Raw genomic sequence first — 17,502 nt, 5'->3', positions numbered from 1 at the left:
AAACTTGTTTCACAGTTCAAAGGCATTTTAATTATCACTCTGACTATAAACACTAAGTGGAGGCAGGTTATTTGAAGATAAAGATTGAGACACACATCTTGCCTTACTTGAATGACATGTTCTCTAGTGTTTTCCACTTTTGAAGAGTAGCTTAGTCACTTTTAGACCGCACTGAAACAGGAAGTGAATAAAAACTGATCAGCCTAAAGAATTTCTAAATGAAAACAATGGTATATTTTAACAGATTTGTCTAGTGGGAGATTATGCTGAATAAAATATACATTTATTTTAATATCTTAAGTTCACGCGAGGGGTTTCCACAACTATGTCTGGGTGTGCCTCAGCATCAGAGCCGAAACGGCCATTTGTTTACAAACGCAGACCTGTAGTATTCAGTTTGTCCCCGTGTCTCACCGCACTTAATTAGGCTGCTGGTGGGTGGGAGGGCTGAAGAGGGAAAGTGGATGAGCCTTAAAGCCTCTTACTTCCCACCTGAATTAGGTATGGGCGAGCTTACCCTGCGCCCGCTTTGAAACAATCAACTTACACAGCTCGGAACCGTGGGAACTTGTCGAAATCTGCGTCAGGAATTCGTGAGACTCCTCGCATGTCACGGCGGGGCGATTTCCATTTCAGTCGCAAGCCAAGACGTCCGTCCACCGGATGTGTGCGTGTGTCATTCACAGCGTGTGACACACAGCACCAAATCCCCCCCGCAGCAGCAGCAGCAGCAGCAGCAGCAGCGCATCCACGCTCCCCTCCTCTCAGTCTGGAGAGCTGCTGCTCTGCTTTGGACTGGGGGAAATCCTTAACTGAGCTGCGTCATAATATACGTCAATAAACTCTCATTCACCGACGGTCAGGTACCACAGTAGCCGCCATATTCGCATATCCATGGCAGGGTTAGCGGTGCTCTCTGCGAGCTTATGATCGGCAACACCAACACTCCCCCCTGCGTCGAGCTCGCATCCCTTCCTAATAGCGGTCCGCAGCCACTCGACCCAGGGCATCCGGACAGAGAGGCAGAGCAAGCCGCGCGGACGTCCACAGAGAGGGGAAGACATGCAGCGTGGAGAGGGGGTCTAGGTTGACTACGATGCCTTAGACTTGGAGAGAGGAATCCTGGCACAAGATGGAGGTAAACAGCGTTAGCAGCGAGGTGAGCGGACAAATGCGTGCTTTGCATACCAATCTTATCGGCATTGTTTTTAGCGTTGTGACGTTCAGTGGAGTTAGCCGTGTTATGCTGGTGCTGGCGTCACGATTTGCAGCGCACTGTGATGCATGCTAACGCGTTAGCTCGGGCTAACAGCTGGTTATATTTAATCCAGTCGCTCCGACGCCGCATGTTTGTTTCACGACAGTCTGTTTGTACTTTCACGGATAATTTTTAACTTTGTGCACCAGCCGCGGTTTTTATCCATTCAAACAAGCGCTTCATTTTGGCATTTGTTGCTCTTTTAACAGCTCTGGGGGAGTTTACTTCATAGCTAGCATAGCGCATTTAGCATTAGCATTTGCTAGCTTGTTGGCTAATTTCTTGTTGCCTTGAAAGTTAGTGACAAGTTATGAACAAACCCTGTCGCATAAGTAATTACGGGCTAATTAAGTGTGTCATTTATATAAAATAAACTTTTAGATCCTGTTTTTGGGTTTGCTTGTTTGTTTGTTGTTTTTTAGTTTGCGGTTCTGTCCGGCATTTAATCAGACTGCTATACAACTTTAGCGTTGGTTTGTCAACAGGAATTAAATGGGTATCAAATAATGCCGAGATTATATGAATATATGAAACCGTTACAAACAATTATAGCATTTTAAAGTCATGTGTGAAATCATGGGGATTTAAAATGAAAGTCAGCGCTTCCTCAGTTAAAAATCAGAAACTACCTATTAGTTATCTCAGGAAGATGAAGCAGTTTTTAAGTCTAACCTATAATTTGAGGCAATTCTTTTGAGTATCTTTAAAATAATCACGACCAGACAGCTTATTCCAAATGTGACTAAAACTAGTTCAATATAATTCCACATGCAGTAATTTAATTGAAATCTTCTTTTGTATTCCACTGGTGACTCCTAAGAACACGTCTAAATTCATGCCATGTCACAAGTTTGGTTTGTTTTAGCGTGTGATTACATAGTTTTTGAAGATAAGGAAGGTTTCCAAGTGAAGCAGAACCATCTCCACAATCCTGAACCGGCTTGTCTCAGGCATTGTTCTTCACACCTCCAGTCCAATAGTTTCTGACTGACTGATGGTGAGAGGTTTAAAGCCACATTATGATTAAAGCAGCCTCTTCCATTCTTTCTTTAACCATAATCGTCTGCTTGTTACGGTTGAGGAGTCAAAGGTTTTCTGTTGTTTGTTCTGTTTTCTTTAAGTATCTAAAACTTTTTCTTAATCTTCAAGGCAAATTCAGATACAGATAAGTTTTTACTCTGATTAATTAAACTCAGCTAAACTAACTACTCCCACTATTTTTGACCTTGGAACCAAAAAGTTACAAGTTGCACTTATCTGACTTCATAAAAATCACATACAGGTGAGAAACATATATATATATATATATATATATATATATATATATATATATATATATATATATATATATATATATATATATATTATTATTATTATGTTATGGATGCAAGACTACTACAAGTTTACTACAAATAAGAGAAAATTGCACACTTTTCCTTATTTGTCAGCTCTCAAAATAACAAATCAAATTGGCAGCAAAAAGTGATCAATTCATCTGTAGTTCCTACAGTTTTGAAAAATAAATTAGTTTATAATCATAAAATCTGGATAGGTATAGAATATATTGTGGAAAAATGTTTACCACTTTTTCTATTATCTTAAGACAAGTATCTGAATTTCTAAAAAAAAAAATAGTGCACCTTCCTCACTGCTTTTTTTTTTATGTCCAGGCTATCATTACTGAGTTTTTTTTTAATTCTGGTTTAGATAGCAAACGCTTGACAGAAAGGATTGTCAATATAGGCTTTGAATTTTATCATATTATTTTGTATTATTATTGTGATAACATTAAAAATTATGATAAACTATTTCTTACTTATTTTTAAGTAAATGTATGTGACTGCACGCCATAAGCACAAATGCAGCTTTTGAGAAAAGTTCCCTTTGAAATGGTTACTTAAAAACAAACCAACTGACTGATGTCACTAAGTTACACACAGCAACTGCAACTAATCATATTTTCCAGTTTGCTGATTTGTATTGATGCTCAAATGGAACAACCAGTGGAAAAAAGGAGAAAAACATTTCTGGTAATGCTGTCAGTAGTTCATCACTGATTTAAATTTAGAGATATGATTAATTCTAAATCTCATTATAAGAAGCATAACTAGTTTGGTCAATTTTGTTATGCGCAAAATAAAAATGTCTCCTTCTCTGATCCAGGGAAGAACATCCATCACTGTTTTACGAATAAAAGTAGTGTAAATTTTAATTGAACTTTGTATAGAAGCTGGAAATGAATAACGAAAAACTGCCAAATGTAAAAAATATTTAAAAAAATTTCTACTGTTTATTATTGATGGATGGATCACTCCTATTTAGCATTTGTCCAAAACTTACAGTAGATGCATAGTTTAATAAATGACTTTTCACTATTTTAGCCAATCACTGATGACCTTTGGGACTTAAATCTCTGTTAGACTTTTAAAAGTTTGACCCTTCACCCGTGGCATGTAAATCACTGATGACCGCAGCGATTCACTGATGTACGACGGATCACTTTTCTATTCTGAACTTGTGAGCGTTCATCCTCTTCATTTCACTTCGTATCACTTTTGGCTTTTGTTTATCTTTCTGAATTTAAGATTAGATGTCTTTGCGATGGTTTGGAAGGGGGGCTGGAAAAGGCTCGCCTCGGTGTGCTGCGAGTGTGGGCTGCGAGCCGCGATGAGCCACAGCAAAGGTGGGAGTGAATGTGAATGTGTGAATTATGACACAAGCGTTGCCCTGGCTTTTTGTCCGGGCCTGGATGTTTACATCTTAACCGGTCGCAGAAAGGTGGTGGTTGTTGTTTTTCTTCTTCCTTCCTTCCTTTTTGGAGTCTGTTCAGCGCCTCGCTGGGCTCAGACGGGTTCACCTTTTAATAATCTGGATGTTTGCGCCGTTGTGGCTGAAACGTGCTCCGCTGGCCTCTGTTGTGTTGGATGCACATGAGTGTGTGCCGGTGGCTCCGCCCACTGAGTGGGCTTGCGTAGCATCTATGACTCATTCTCCCTCTTCAGAGCCTTGCTGGAATTCAGCGCACACAAAACACACCGGACTCAATACACAGTGCTGGGGTGAAATGTTGACGGTGATATTATTCTGGTAGAGTTTTCATGTTGTTTTTGATTTTCACCCAGCTCCTGATTTGTTGCGTTTATTTCTTAAATAAATAAAAAAAATTTCTCAGTGAAGAAAGGAGACATGAAACGGACTCCTCCTTCTTGTAAATATGAGTAAACTAAAGCAGAAAAATAAAACTCCCCTGTTTTCATCATTAGCGGAAGGAGCTGCATCGAGTCGAGGCTGAACGCCGGTCAGAGGTGTTGTTTTTGCGTTGGCCGGGGATTAAGCCAGAATGCTAATACCGAGGGGCTTTACAGGGGCCCGGACGAGAGCCAGACAGCTGGGCCAGATTAAAGTATGGACTCCATACTGTTTGACAACAAATACAGCCTCGGTTCTGAGGAGGTAGAAGCGCGGCCGTATCGCATGTGACTCATCGATTTCATCTGTTCAATCTTCCATCATGCGAGTGGGCGTGCGGCAGCTGCAGTCATATTCTCGCCCCCGACGGGAAAAAAAAAAAAAAAAGACAACGATGAGCAGGCTTTGAGAAGTCGTCCGCTGCTGTCGATGGGGCTGATGAATTTTTTCTGCTGATCTGGCCGCAGGTCAATGGACATCAGATCATGGATGAGCCCATGGAGGAGGGAGAGTCTTTCTCACACTGTGTAAGTAGCGGCGGCGTACCTTCCAACCCCGCGCGTGCGAGTGTTCTTGTCTCATCCCAACATTGTTCGCGCAGGACGACGGGACGTATAAAGAGATTCCCATCACCCATCATGTGAAAGAGGGCTGTGAGAAAGCGGATCCTTCTCAGTTTGAACTTCTTAAAGTCCTCGGTCAGGGCTCTTTTGGCAAGGTAAGTAGAGTAATCAAGAGTGCTTCTGTCAGAGCCGTCGTCTGCCTCCCTGTTTGAGGGTTTTCTCTTTCGCTTTCAGGTGTTTCTCGTCCGAAAGATCGTGGGTCCAGATGGCGGACAGTTATATGCAATGAAAGTACTAAAAAAAGCATCTTTGAAAGGTAATGCTGTGTTTATCGTATCGCAGCAGAAAAAAGAAGTTGACTTTTGCTGATTTTTCTAAGTATGTTCTGTTTGTCTCTCCAGTCAGGGACAGAGTTCGCACTAAGATGGAAAGAGACATTTTAGTGGAAGTTAATCATCCCTTCATAGTGAAATTGCACTATGGTAAGAAACAGACAAGTTTACACTCATAAGAGTAAAGCTAGTCGGTTCTGTCATGGGAGAAACTTAAGTTGACTCTGACTGTTCACCACCTTTAGCAATAGCAACTTGAAAGTGCAGATTTCTGCTTAGTCCATACATAGATGGATATCTGGGAAAACTGAAAAGTTTTTATGCATTTTTCATCCACATGAAAACAATTGACCTTTAGTTTAACATCACCAAAAATTATTATTTATAAAAGCTGGAAATTTGAGTTTTACAGTTTTAGAATCCCCCAATTATAGCTTTTTCAGCCTTAAATTTAATTCAAGTTGGCATCAGAAACGTCTTAAAAAAAATCTTAAATTTGACTTTCTGAAACCTGCAAATACACAACATATAGTTATTGGCCCTCAAACAATTTCTCTGAGCCTGGTATTGTCTGAAATTTGAATTAAAGAGTAATGCTGGACTTCATCTTGTTTGGGAAGCTGTTGCTGGCGTCCTTGGCAACAGGAATTGCTTCATGAAGATCATTGCTGTTTTCTTTCCTACTTGGCATTCTGTTAAGGAACATGTACGCTCCAGAAGGACCAAACCAGCAAACCTAATGAAATACATTTGATTAGGCAGCACCTGGATAAATACTTTCAGACTCAGGTTAAGTTTTTCCCATGACTCTGCTGACATTCACTGACACTTTTCTTATCCTTTTCAGTATATTTCATTAAAATATTTTGGAGGCTGTTGAGCAGTTTTTAAGCACTTCAGTTGATATTTTTGTATTTATTTATTTATTTTTACCTCTGCAGCCTTTCAGACAGAAGGGAAATTGTATTTAATACTGGACTTTCTCAGGGGAGGGGATGTATTCACTCGCTTATCCAAAGAGGTAAGCTCATTCATAAATATCTGTATTTACTTTTAACGTTGCTTCGTTTTCTGATTAAGCCTGCTTACAAACTTTCTTCTTATTTCGTTCTTTTACTTTTCAAGAAAAACAAGAAAGAATTGTGAATAATACATATTTATTTCCAAGTCATGTTTGTGTAAAATCGGCACAGCAGATGCCTCGATGCTCATTCTTAAACCCAGAGGAGTTTATATGACAGCTACAAATTGAGCTGCTGCAGATTTGGCGTGCTATGCATTTTTTTTATTTATCATTATTATATGACCGTGAGTCCTGCCAGCTCATTTGTCCCTGACTGCTTTTCTGACTGCTCGTACTTTTTCAAATCATGTCTTCGAAGCAGACTCTTGTTCTGGGCACGTAGATATGTGTTTACATCAGCAGATGCTGGTCACTTACCAGCTCAGCATGACGCTCTCCTGATGCTTTTTCAGCTCTCAAAAAAAAACAAAAAAAAAAACACGAGCATCCGTTCTCTAGATTGACCTCGTCTTACAACCAAAGCGGCGGCACCATCGAGTCGCGTCGCCTCTCTGAAATGTCGATGTTGTGACCATGTTGCCTGTTTTGCTGCTCAATGTTGAATCTGTTTGTGTGTTTTCACTCTTGCTGCTGAATTTCTCCTTGGAGTTCAGAGAGTAAATCTTTCCAGTTCTTATTAGGTTATGTTTACAGAGGAAGATGTGAAATTCTACCTTGCAGAGCTGGCTCTGGCCCTCGACCATCTGCACAACCTGGGCATAGTTTACAGAGATCTCAAGCCAGAGAAGTATGAATGATTTCTGGCCTGTTTGCATGTACACAGCACCTGAACTGCACCACATACCCATTATACTGACTTACATGTCTCAGATTACTGATAACTTTACTTGAAAGTGTTTGAAATTTTGTATTCGGAAACTGTTTCAGTCTATAATACTTGTATTTTTATTATTTATTACATATGTTTACTTTTTCTTGATTTTTTTTTTTTTAGTTGATTGAATTAATTGTTTTACTCAGTTTTTTTATCTTTACAGTAAATATTTGTTCTGAGTGTTTAGTGCCAGTGGTAATTTTGCATACACTAGTCAAAGGCCTTTTATGTCACATTATTTTACTATTAAAGTTGTTTTCTCAGAGTGGAACGATGACACAATGCGTAGCTTAAACGGTTGAAAAATAAAATCAAGTAATGCAGTTTTGAATTTGCAACAAGTTTTCCACATATGGTCAGAATTATAGATAAAGAATCGCATCAATTAAATCACTGCTATTTAATATTTGATGTTAGCAGTGTTTGCAAAGTTAATGGCTTTAATTCTCCTTGAAACTGAACCAGTAACGGTAGAGTTAACTTTTTGTTGTGTTTTTTTTTTTTTTGATTTCAGGTTTTCTCATTCTATCTCTATCTCTCTATATCTATTTTTTATGTCTATATCCGTCAACCTCCAAATAAATTGAGGTTATGTAGAATGCCACAACAGTGAGACACAGAATATGTCAGATGTATTTTTTAAAGATGTCAGAATCAGGAGACGAGACTCTACATGTTGACATTGGACGGTTTTTATGTTGTTGCCGTCTCCATCCTTGACATGTGCTAGATTTTTCTTTCTGTCACAACAAGCAATTAGTCAATCATGATAAATTAAAATGAGCTCAACCGTTTCCAGTTTGATCATTGAAAGGCAATTTTGTTTACAAATTTATCATCTTTATGGTTTTGGTTATGTGTGTGTGTTTTAAATTATTTCTATTTGATTTAGTGATTCAGGTTGTCATGTTTTATTTTGGATATTTAAATTGTCTTCCAATTCTAGAGTTAAGTGTTCTTTACAAATTGAAGTTTTAGTCTTTGAGAGCGGAAACTTGTATTACATTCTTTTACTCTGTGTGATGCGTAAGAATCTTGTAATGGATTCAAGCGTTTGCATCCAGCTCTAAATTTTAACAATTTCCGACCTATAATGATCTTATTGGTGCCATTTTCAGCAGAATTTGCTGAAAAGGTTAGTTTTTTTGTTTTTTTTTAATTTTCTTTCAATGTGAGTTGAAGTGTAGCTCTATGATCTGTCAGAACTCTGCAAAAAAAACCAAAAAAAAACTCAACTTCGAGGTCTGCTGTGTGTCAAGAGTTTTACACAAAAGGAAACAGCTTGTTGTTTCTTAAAAGCTTCTCTTGAAAAATGGATGTTTGAAGCTGAACCGTGTCGTAACTTCTCTTTCAGCATCTTACTCGATGAAGCTGGACATATAAAGTTAACAGGTACGTCTTTTTGAACTCCGTATGTGTAACGACTTGTTTAGCAGTGTTTATCATCCGTATGCTTACATTAGCAATTCTTACTTTATAAACACTGCATCAACTCTGTTGGTGTCAAATATTATCCAAGAGCTAATGCAGATTTTATCCTGTTGGTAAAAAACTAAATCATATCTTGTTTTTGTCCTTATTTTATTTCCTTTCTGTGCAGACTTTGGCTTGAGTAAAGAGTCAGTAGATGCTGATAAGAAGGCGTATTCCTTCTGTGGTACGGTGGAGTATATGGCCCCTGAGGTGGTCAACAGAAGAGGACACACGCAGAGCGCAGACTGGTGGTCTCTGGGAGTACTTATGGTGCGTCAGCTCGCCAGAATCTATTCATGACTTGATGTGTTTTTACTCACTTCATATTAATATTCCGTTTCACTTTTTGTGAAGTTACAGCCACAGAAATCTTCCATCAGGAAAATAACCCTAAACATTATTAACACGGTCTTGGCGATATGGCTTAAAAATAAAATCAGATTTAATTTTTTTCTTCCTCACTTTGTTTTTTTTTCTTTTTTCTTTTTAATAAAAATAAATATTGCAAATGAGGAAATATTTTCAAAAAGTGGCTTTTATTTCAATCATCCCTGTTGTGAGTTGTATGAAGAAGTATTAGTCAGGTGAGAATTTTTTTTTCTAGTTACTAGAATGTAGTCAAAATAATAGCAGAATAAAGATGCAATTTTACCAGAATTTTTACCAAAACTCTTGAAACGAAGAGAAAAAAGTGATTTTATCAGGGAAAAGAAGCTTGGATAAAGTTATCAGGATCCGACGTAACCGGCTCAGTTCATGCAGTTCTTTCTTCACAATAAATTGCTGTTTGTATGATTGTTTTTAAAAATCCTACCAGTGAGATAATTTGATGCTGATGTGTTAAGATTTATTTCCTTATCTGTAAAAACGGTACCAAAGTACAACTTCTCAACATTTTAGTTTTTTTGATAGTTTTCGTGTTGGTGTTCTCATAAAATTCTGACTTTATTTTTATATTATTTTAACTCGTATTACTACGACTTTATTGTAGTAGCAGTGTCCCTTTATTCTTTTAATTTAAAGAAAAAAAGGCAGCAGCTACTTCTGTCATAGAGTCAACCTGAATTCAAAGTCCAAACAAATGGAAGCTGAAAACAAGTTTTTTCAAACAAGATGGTGGCTCTGGGTTGTGCTGACATCACTCTGAACTGTGGAAACCCAAGTAGTGCATTGGTGGTGGGGTGGGGAGAACTACAAAATGTCCAAAAATTAAATCTTCAAAAAATTTTAATCAATGGATTAAATTCAATTTATCGCCCGGTCTGTAAACATGCAAATAAAACTTTCTCTTTTTGCATCCATTTTACATTTATGCGCTACTTTTTTACTGGTCTGTCTCGTCAAATCTCAAAAAAATACAATGAAGTTTGTTCTCTTAATGTGACGAAATGAGTATTCTGTATATTTAAAAAAAACATCTAATTCAGGTTTTTAAATGTCTATTTGCAGTTTGAGATGCTAACGGGGACGTTACCTTTCCAAGGGAAAGACCGGAACGAGACCATGAACATGATTCTCAAGTGAGTCCTTCCACGTGTCATGCTCCCACTTGCGTAATGGCACATTGTGAATGTGTGGAGTCTGTAGGTAGCGAACCTTGGTTGCCTCCTCTCGTTGCCTCTCTCGTTGCCCACGTTCACTTGTTGCTCCGTGTTTCTCTTCCCACTCAGAGCTAAGTTGGGAATGCCACAGTTCCTAAGTTTGGAAGCCCAGAGTTTGCTGCGAATGCTGTTTAAACGCAACCCCGCTAACAGACTGGGTAAGGAGGCCGACTGTTGACTCGAAGCTCTTAGCTGCAGATTGTTGACTATTTAGCATCCAGGTAAAACAACATTCAGTAGACAAGAGAGGGAGAAATAAAGAAAACTAGAAATAAAAGCAGGTCTTCTAATAATGAATTCAGGTTAACTGAACCAAAATGATTTGTATATTTAGGGGCTGGACCTGATGGAGTGGAGGAGATCAAACGGCACGCTTTCTTTTCCACCATCGACTGGAATGTGAGCGCGCGCACACACACACACAGTGTTTTCATCACTTGTGGGGACTTCACATTGACTTCCATTAATTTTTACAGATCTAACCCTTACCTTAACCTTTATCCTAAACCTAACCATCACAGACCTAACCACTAATCCAAAAACAACAATTTTCCCTCATGGGAACCAAGAAAAGGTCCCCATAAAGAGCAATGGTCCCCATAACCCCACATTGTAGAGATAGGTTCCCATAAGGATATAAAAACCTGGTATGCACACACACACACGCACACACACATACACACACACCACTCTGCAGCTTCTGCTGAGGCTTCACACCTTCCAATCGTTTGGCTTCATAACCAGTGGCCATCAGTCCTGGCCACAGGAGCTAGGCTTCTTTGTGTATGTGTGCGTGTGGGAGTCTGGGCAGCAGTCCAGTTCTCGCTGTGCGTGCACTAATAGCCCTGTGTGAGCGTTTAAGAGCCGGCGGGACGCTATTGGCCGGTGTTAGTCGTTCAGGGGATTGAAGGGGGTTAATCTGCGAGAGCGCTCGACTCCTCTTGAACACATGTTCTCACTCTCCATCCAGCATGTGTTGGGGTTTGGTTTTTGACTTGTGTTAATGTGTGTGTGTGTGTGTGTGTGTGTTTCCATCCAGAAACTGTTTAGAAGAGAACTCCAGCCCCCGTTCAAGCCCGCAGCTGGTAAACCGGACGACACTTTCTGCTTTGACCCAGAGTTCACTGCAAAAACGCCTAAAGGTACACATATCCACATTTTGTATTCTTTTTTTTTTTTTAAACGAGAAGGTGCTCCTGTAGCCATAGAAACGGTTTAACCGGCTGTCTGTCTGTGTGACGGGTGGTTTCCGTGTGTTCAGACTCCCCGGGCATCCCACCCAGCGCCAATGCCCACCAACTCTTCAAAGGCTTCAGTTTCGTCGCTCCGGCTCCGATGGACGAGAACAAGAGCTCCCCGCTGCTCAGCATTCTCCCCATAGTTCAGGTGAACGCCCACAAGTCCTCTGCCACACCTTGGCTTGAGTAAACTGCACTGCAAGAAGCACAAGATCCCAGTAAAAATGTCTCACTACACTTTAAATAAGACAAAATTAACTTAGAAGTAACTTTTCAGCAAGAAAAACGAGCTTGTTTTAAGTCAGTAATTCCTTAGTATTGATGAAAAAGTAGTAGCTCCATTGGCAGATTAATTCACTTACAACAAGATATTTGTCCCTTGTTTTTAGTGAAATAATCAACCAGTGGTATTAGTGCTTTTCATCAATACTAAGGAATAATTTTCTTAAGTTTTCTGTCATTTCAAGCGTAGTAGGACATCTGTCATAGAAACTGGAACAACAATACCTGGTAAGATTTTGTGCTTTTGCAGTGTAGGAAACATTTCCTAGTAACAGTAGTTACAGTAGTCTAGCTGCAGAAAAATGCGTTGATTTCCATTCATATCTGAAAAGTGTGCTTTGCAGATTCATTCAACTCTCTCGAGTCAACACTCTCCCTCTCTCAACATTTTTTAAAAATCTCGGCAGTTATTTTCAATTGGACTTAGGTTTGGACTTTGACTAGGCCATTCCAACATATCAATATGCTTTGATGTCAGCCGTTCACCATGACTCTGACTGCATGTTTGGAATCATTGTCATGGCATCACGTTCCTGTTCTAAGCTCTATTGAGGTTGTTTGTTGTGTGATCGTTACAGAGCCGAGCCCAACAGAACTCTTCTAATAAATTATTCAAATTGTGCACTGAACACAATTCAATGGATGAATTTAATTAGGCTGCCGTAGTAGAACAGCAGCCGTGTTTCCATTACGATATTTGGATAATGTAAAAAAAATATTTAAAAAAGTTGTGATTGCTGTGTTTCCCGTTTGGTAAGAATCACACGTGGATGTGTTTGTTCACACAATAAGTCGTTAAAAATCCTGTTTGTTTGTAACGGATATCTTCATGATTTTATCACTCATCATCCATCAGAGGATCTTATATCCAGGTGTTGGAGCGACTACTCCCTTATCCTTGGTTGTGGCTGCATGTATCTAAACTTCACTGTTGTCCGTCTGTCTGTCTGCTGCAGGTGCACGGGGGCTCAACCAAGTTCTCCGATCTGTACGAGCTCCAGGAAGACATCGGCGTCGGCTCGTACTCCATCTGCAAACGCTGCGTGCACAGGGTTTCTGGAGCTGACTATGCTGTGAAGGTAGCATTTCCATGACTCGTTTTTACTCAGACTCTTCTGTAACGGCATCATTGTAATCAGTGTTTCCAGGAAGCTGCTTCAGTGAGTGTAAATGTTTGAACCTTTTTGTAGTCGAATCTGTGATGTTGAATCTGGTTGGACCACCAGCAGAGGGCAGTGTAGATTTAGCTTTGCATTTGTTTTTCATTTGAATTTGCTGAAGAAAATGTTTTTTTTTTATTATTATTTTTATTTTTTTCTAACCTTTAAACTAACACTTCTGTTTGTCTTTTGTTTCCCTCCAGATCATTGATAAAAGCAAGAGGGACCCGTCAGAGGAGATAGAAATCCTGATGCGATACGGACAGCACCCCAACATCATCACTCTGAAAGATGTCGGTAACATTTACCTGTGAACGTTCAATCATTTGTAACAAAAATCTAGATTTAAATAAAATAAAACAATCTCCTGACTGACGTGTGTGTGTGTTGCAGGTGTACGACGAGGACAGGTACGTGTACCTGGTGACTGAGCTGATGAAGGGCGGGGAGCTGCTGGACCGGATCCTCAGGCAGAAGTTTTTCTCCGAAAGAGAGGCCAGCGCTGTGCTCTACACCATCACCAAGACCGTCGACTACCTCCACTGCCAAGGGGTGAGGCAGCACACACACCCACACACACACGTGTATAAACGGAGGGGGGGTTCCGACTCGTCATGTATGATCTCTTGCTTCTCCTCAGGTGGTACATCGAGACCTGAAGCCCAGCAACATCCTCTACATGGACGACTCTGGGAATCCCGACTCCATCAGGATCTGTGACTTCGGGTTCGCCAAGCAGCTCCGGGGAGGAAACGGGCTGCTGCTGACCCCCTGCTACACGGCCAACTTTGTGGCACCAGAGGTGAGGAAACCAGTGGCACTCCCAGAACGTGGGATTTAAATTTGGTAAATAAATCTGGTGTAAAAATATCCGTGTTGCCTACACGTTGTTGTTGTTTTTCTGTTCTTTAAAGGTACTAATGCGACAAGGCTATGATGCCGCTTGCGATATATGGAGTCTAGGAGTTCTTCTGTACACCATGTTGGCAGGGTAAGAGGGATTAAATTATCCCTAAACAAACCAGCATTTTAAATGAAATGCCTTAAAAACTGATAGCACCAATTAAAAGATGAAAGGAATAAAATAATGTCGATGTGTAAATAACCTAGATGTGATGCAAATAGGAGCAGAAGAGTTCAATCAAGTTCATTTGTGCAGCACATTTCAGCGACCAAGCAGTCCTTTACATCCTGAAAACAAAAATAAGAAAGTCATGAAAACATACAGTTACGTTACATTTTGATGAGTTATCAAAATGATCAATACACGTCCAAGACGTTGATCAGTGCTTCATTTGTTGTGCTTCCAAAGCAGATCTAAGCAGGCCATTTAAAGGAACTCAGTGTTTCAGCTGTTTTGCAGTTTTCTGAAGGTTGTTTCACAGCCATGAAATAATGACTCCCTGTACATGTCTGTGTGAAACGAGTCGATATAAAATGACTTTTCTAAAGAGATAACTTCCCGTTTGTGGCGTTCAGGTACACACCGTTCGCTAACGGGCCAAACGACACACCAGAGGAGATTCTTCTGCGGATAGGATCGGGGAAGTTTTCTTTGACTGGTGGGAACTGGGATACCGTATCGGAGTCCTCCAAGGTACATCGGCTGGAAGGATTCCTCTCCTCCTCAAATCCAGTTTATTTACCATATTTCACTGTTCTGATTTCCTGAATCGACGAACTCTGTCCGTTAATGGAGGGGGGGAGCGTCGGGGAGCAGGTCGATAACCGTAAACCTGAGCTGTTGCTGTTGCAGGACCTGCTGTCCCACATGCTCCACGTCGACCCCCACCAGCGATACACGGCCGAGCAGGTTCTGAAGCATTCCTGGATCACCTGCAAAGACAACCTGCCGCACTTCCAGCTCACACGCCACGACGCCCCGCACCTAGTCAAGGTGAGTCTGGAGCGCCTCGGCTGATTGGCTGACGGAGCAATTCTCAGAGGAGGGTTCGGCTACCAGCAGGACGACGACCCGAAACATAACGGAGGAGCTACAGGCATCGTTACATAATGGTCATGTGGTGGAGTGGGCTAGTCAAAGTTAATGCTTGTAGAGGCTCTCTGATGGAGCATGACGTATTCATCACAGAGGGACGGGTGTCGACCTCTAGATGTGCAAAGCTGGCCGAGGCAAACTTAAAAAGACGGTTCTAAAAAGTATTGGCTCAGGAGGTGAAATAAAAATGCCTGCTTCACTTTTCAGATTTTTAATTGCTTAGAAAAATCCCCCAAACCAAATCCAGATTGTTTTCCTTCCACTTAACTATTTTGTCCTGATCTGAACACTTTAGGAGTTCTGAGTTGAACAGACTCACAGTACAATGTTTTTTTTTTTTTATATTTAAAGTATATCTCATATTTTTTTTATCATAAATGCAAAATGTACAGATCGTTTTTTTGGTCATTTTTGACTTAATTACTGCTGTAGTTATGTTGTTGTTTCTAATGGCTGCCTTTTGAGTTTGTGTTCCCCAGCTAACAATTGATCGATTACTAGATTAGTTGGTGATTGATCCAATTGATCGCTTTAGCCCTAAAAAAAATCATATGTGAAAACTGAACAGTACGTAGTATGGATCTTGCTTTAAGTGCTTTCCATGTTCTTGTTGTTGTATCTAAAGCCTGAACATTTTTAAATATTTTTTAAATATTTTTTATTTTTTTAAGATATTTTAGATTTTAAATGGGCTAAAAGGACAGAAATCTGCAGATTTTGCTCTGGAAAAGTTCAAAGTTTCTGCATGGAACATGTGTGGGAGGTCTATGTAAAATCCTAGAGTTTATTTGTTTTTTTATCATCATTATTCATAGCTCTCATCTTGTTTTTCTGTCTTCCCAGGGAGCCATGGCTGCAACTTATTCAGCACTAAGTCAGAAGACCAGTCAGCCAGTGCTGGAGCCCGTGGCGGCTTCCAGTTTAGCCCAGAGACGCAGCATGAAGAAACTCACCTCAACAGACATGTAGACACACACACACACACACAGAAAACGCTCATCCTCCAGGTTCTCGGCCTCCCTCTCACCAACACACAAGAGCATGCAAACACTCAGACCCGAGCGTTGGCCAGTCCAAACCCTGACGCCTCTGTTTTCAAAAGATAATTTATTTGACCCGTCCAGCACTCAGATAAAACGCACACAGAACAAACAAACAAACAAAAAAAAAAACACCTTGAAGTCGGCCAAAGAGGTATAGATGACACTCACACACACTCACACACACACACCTGTTACTGCTGGGGAGACAGACTTGTATTTATTTCCACAGCTTTCATATGCACTTACCCTCCTCGCCTTTCCATTCTCTCTTCCTCTCTTCGGGGAAGAAACTCACCAGCTGACGTTCTCCTTCACTGTGATTGGCTGATTCAAAGCTGCTTTGTCAAACTGTGCCCCCTCCCTCCCCCTACTGCTCTTCATCATCACTCTGCCATCCTCCTCCTCGGTTCCTCCGCCCTTCCCATGTTTGCTTTCTCCCCCCCCCACTCTTAAACTGAGTTGTTTTGTTTGTTTTTTTTTTTGTTTTTCTTCAGAATGAAGTAATTAATTGAGGCTGGTGGCAAGATGATATTGACCGAGGTTCATGTTAAGACTGTTTCCTCCACTAAAATGATAGAGGAGTTTCTGCTTGTCGCAGATTTAAGAGAAGAAGAAGAAGAAAAAATAGTCCCTCAGGATCAAAATCATTTACCAGCACTTTTGGGAACATAAATGCATGTTTGAACCGAACCTGTGTTTCATTTTCCCTTTTAAAAACTCCATTTGACTCATGTTTGTGATACTGCAGAGGTATCAGTTAAGGTTACATAAGCTGCTGATGGATACATGAAAATACCAAGAATCTGAAGGTTATATGATGTTATAATTACAGTAGAAAGATTTGTTTTGAAAATATATATAAATATATATATATATATATGAATATGTCTATATATATCTCTAAGTAACCGTGTCTGATGATGATGATGGAGATGAAGAGCATGTGGTGGAGGTGGAAGGATTTCTCTGGGGGGGACGGGACGCACCCCGTCGAACCAGAGGCTGAATTCAAGAAAAAAATATTTCCATCGATATCTCTTCAAAAAGACATTGTGGAAATTGTATGATATTGTATTTATTTCATTTGATTTTTAAAATTCTATTTTTTTCTTTCAAGGTCTGTATATATTGACATTAAAGATCATATGGACATGCATCGGCTGTCGTTCACTGACTCCAAGTCTGCCGAGGCGACAAACGGTCGACACGGCAACGGTTCTGGTTCGAGGAGATCCGCCGCCCATGTCGGCGTCCAATCTTAAGATTTTGTGACATATTTACTTAAACGATTATAGCAAAAACTAAATGGATAAAATTAGCTGCTAATGTACAAGTAAAGTTTGAATGTCGTGGAAAGATGTTGGGTTATATCAGTACGTTAGTGTAAAAAGTGAAACTAAGATTTATTAAAGGGGCGGTATTATCTTTCCAGGTACATGGTGCCATTTTTCAGCAAAATCAAGTAA

At 40.1% G+C, this 17,502-nt stretch overlaps 1 protein-coding gene across 2 annotated transcripts; it reads left to right on the top strand.

Annotated features, from left to right (window-relative positions):
* Positions 1–828: 828 nt before the first annotated feature.
* Positions 829–16,654, top strand: rps6kal (ribosomal protein S6 kinase a, like). Of its 2 annotated transcripts, none has more exons than XM_007554787.2 (22): positions 829–1,138; positions 4,915–4,974; positions 5,049–5,165; positions 5,245–5,326; positions 5,412–5,492; positions 6,284–6,363; positions 7,047–7,153; positions 8,595–8,632; positions 8,841–8,983; positions 10,163–10,233; positions 10,384–10,472; positions 10,649–10,713; positions 11,354–11,456; positions 11,576–11,700; positions 12,791–12,913; positions 13,198–13,287; positions 13,388–13,546; positions 13,635–13,796; positions 13,909–13,985; positions 14,474–14,591; positions 14,751–14,891; positions 15,837–16,654. In XM_007554787.2, the coding sequence occupies exons 1-22, from the start codon at positions 1,133–1,135 to the stop codon at positions 15,960–15,962; spliced, it is 2,163 nt and encodes a 720-aa protein (XP_007554849.1). In that variant the 5' UTR covers positions 829–1,132; the 3' UTR covers positions 15,963–16,654. The 2 variants fall into 2 exon arrangements, with proteins under 2 accessions (XP_007554849.1, XP_007554848.1); XM_007554786.2 differs by having other exon boundaries at positions 830–1,159.
* Positions 16,655–17,502: the final 848 nt, after the last annotated feature.

Source organism: Poecilia formosa, unplaced genomic scaffold, assembly GCF_000485575.1.
Source record: "Poecilia formosa unplaced genomic scaffold, Poecilia_formosa-5.1.2 Scaffold66, whole genome shotgun sequence".
NCBI lineage: Eukaryota > Metazoa > Chordata > Actinopteri > Cyprinodontiformes > Poeciliidae > Poecilia > Poecilia formosa.
Note: the sequence above shows the minus strand (reverse complement) of the source record. Positions and strands in the feature narration are given on the sequence as shown.

What these genes read in the sequence shown, in the direction of transcription:
- rps6kal (XM_007554786.2), top strand. Translation starts at nt 1,133, where the DNA reads ATGGAGGTAAACAGCGTTAGCAGCGAG. An exon ending in CAACCCCGCTAACAGACTGG is followed by an intron (nt 10,473 to 10,648) that starts GTAAGGAGGCCG and finishes TTGTATATTTAG; the next exon opens with GGGCTGGACCTGATGGAGTG. An exon ending in ACATCATCACTCTGAAAGAT is followed by an intron (nt 13,288 to 13,387) that starts GTCGGTAACATT and finishes TGTGTGTTGCAG; the next exon opens with GTGTACGACGAGGACAGGTA.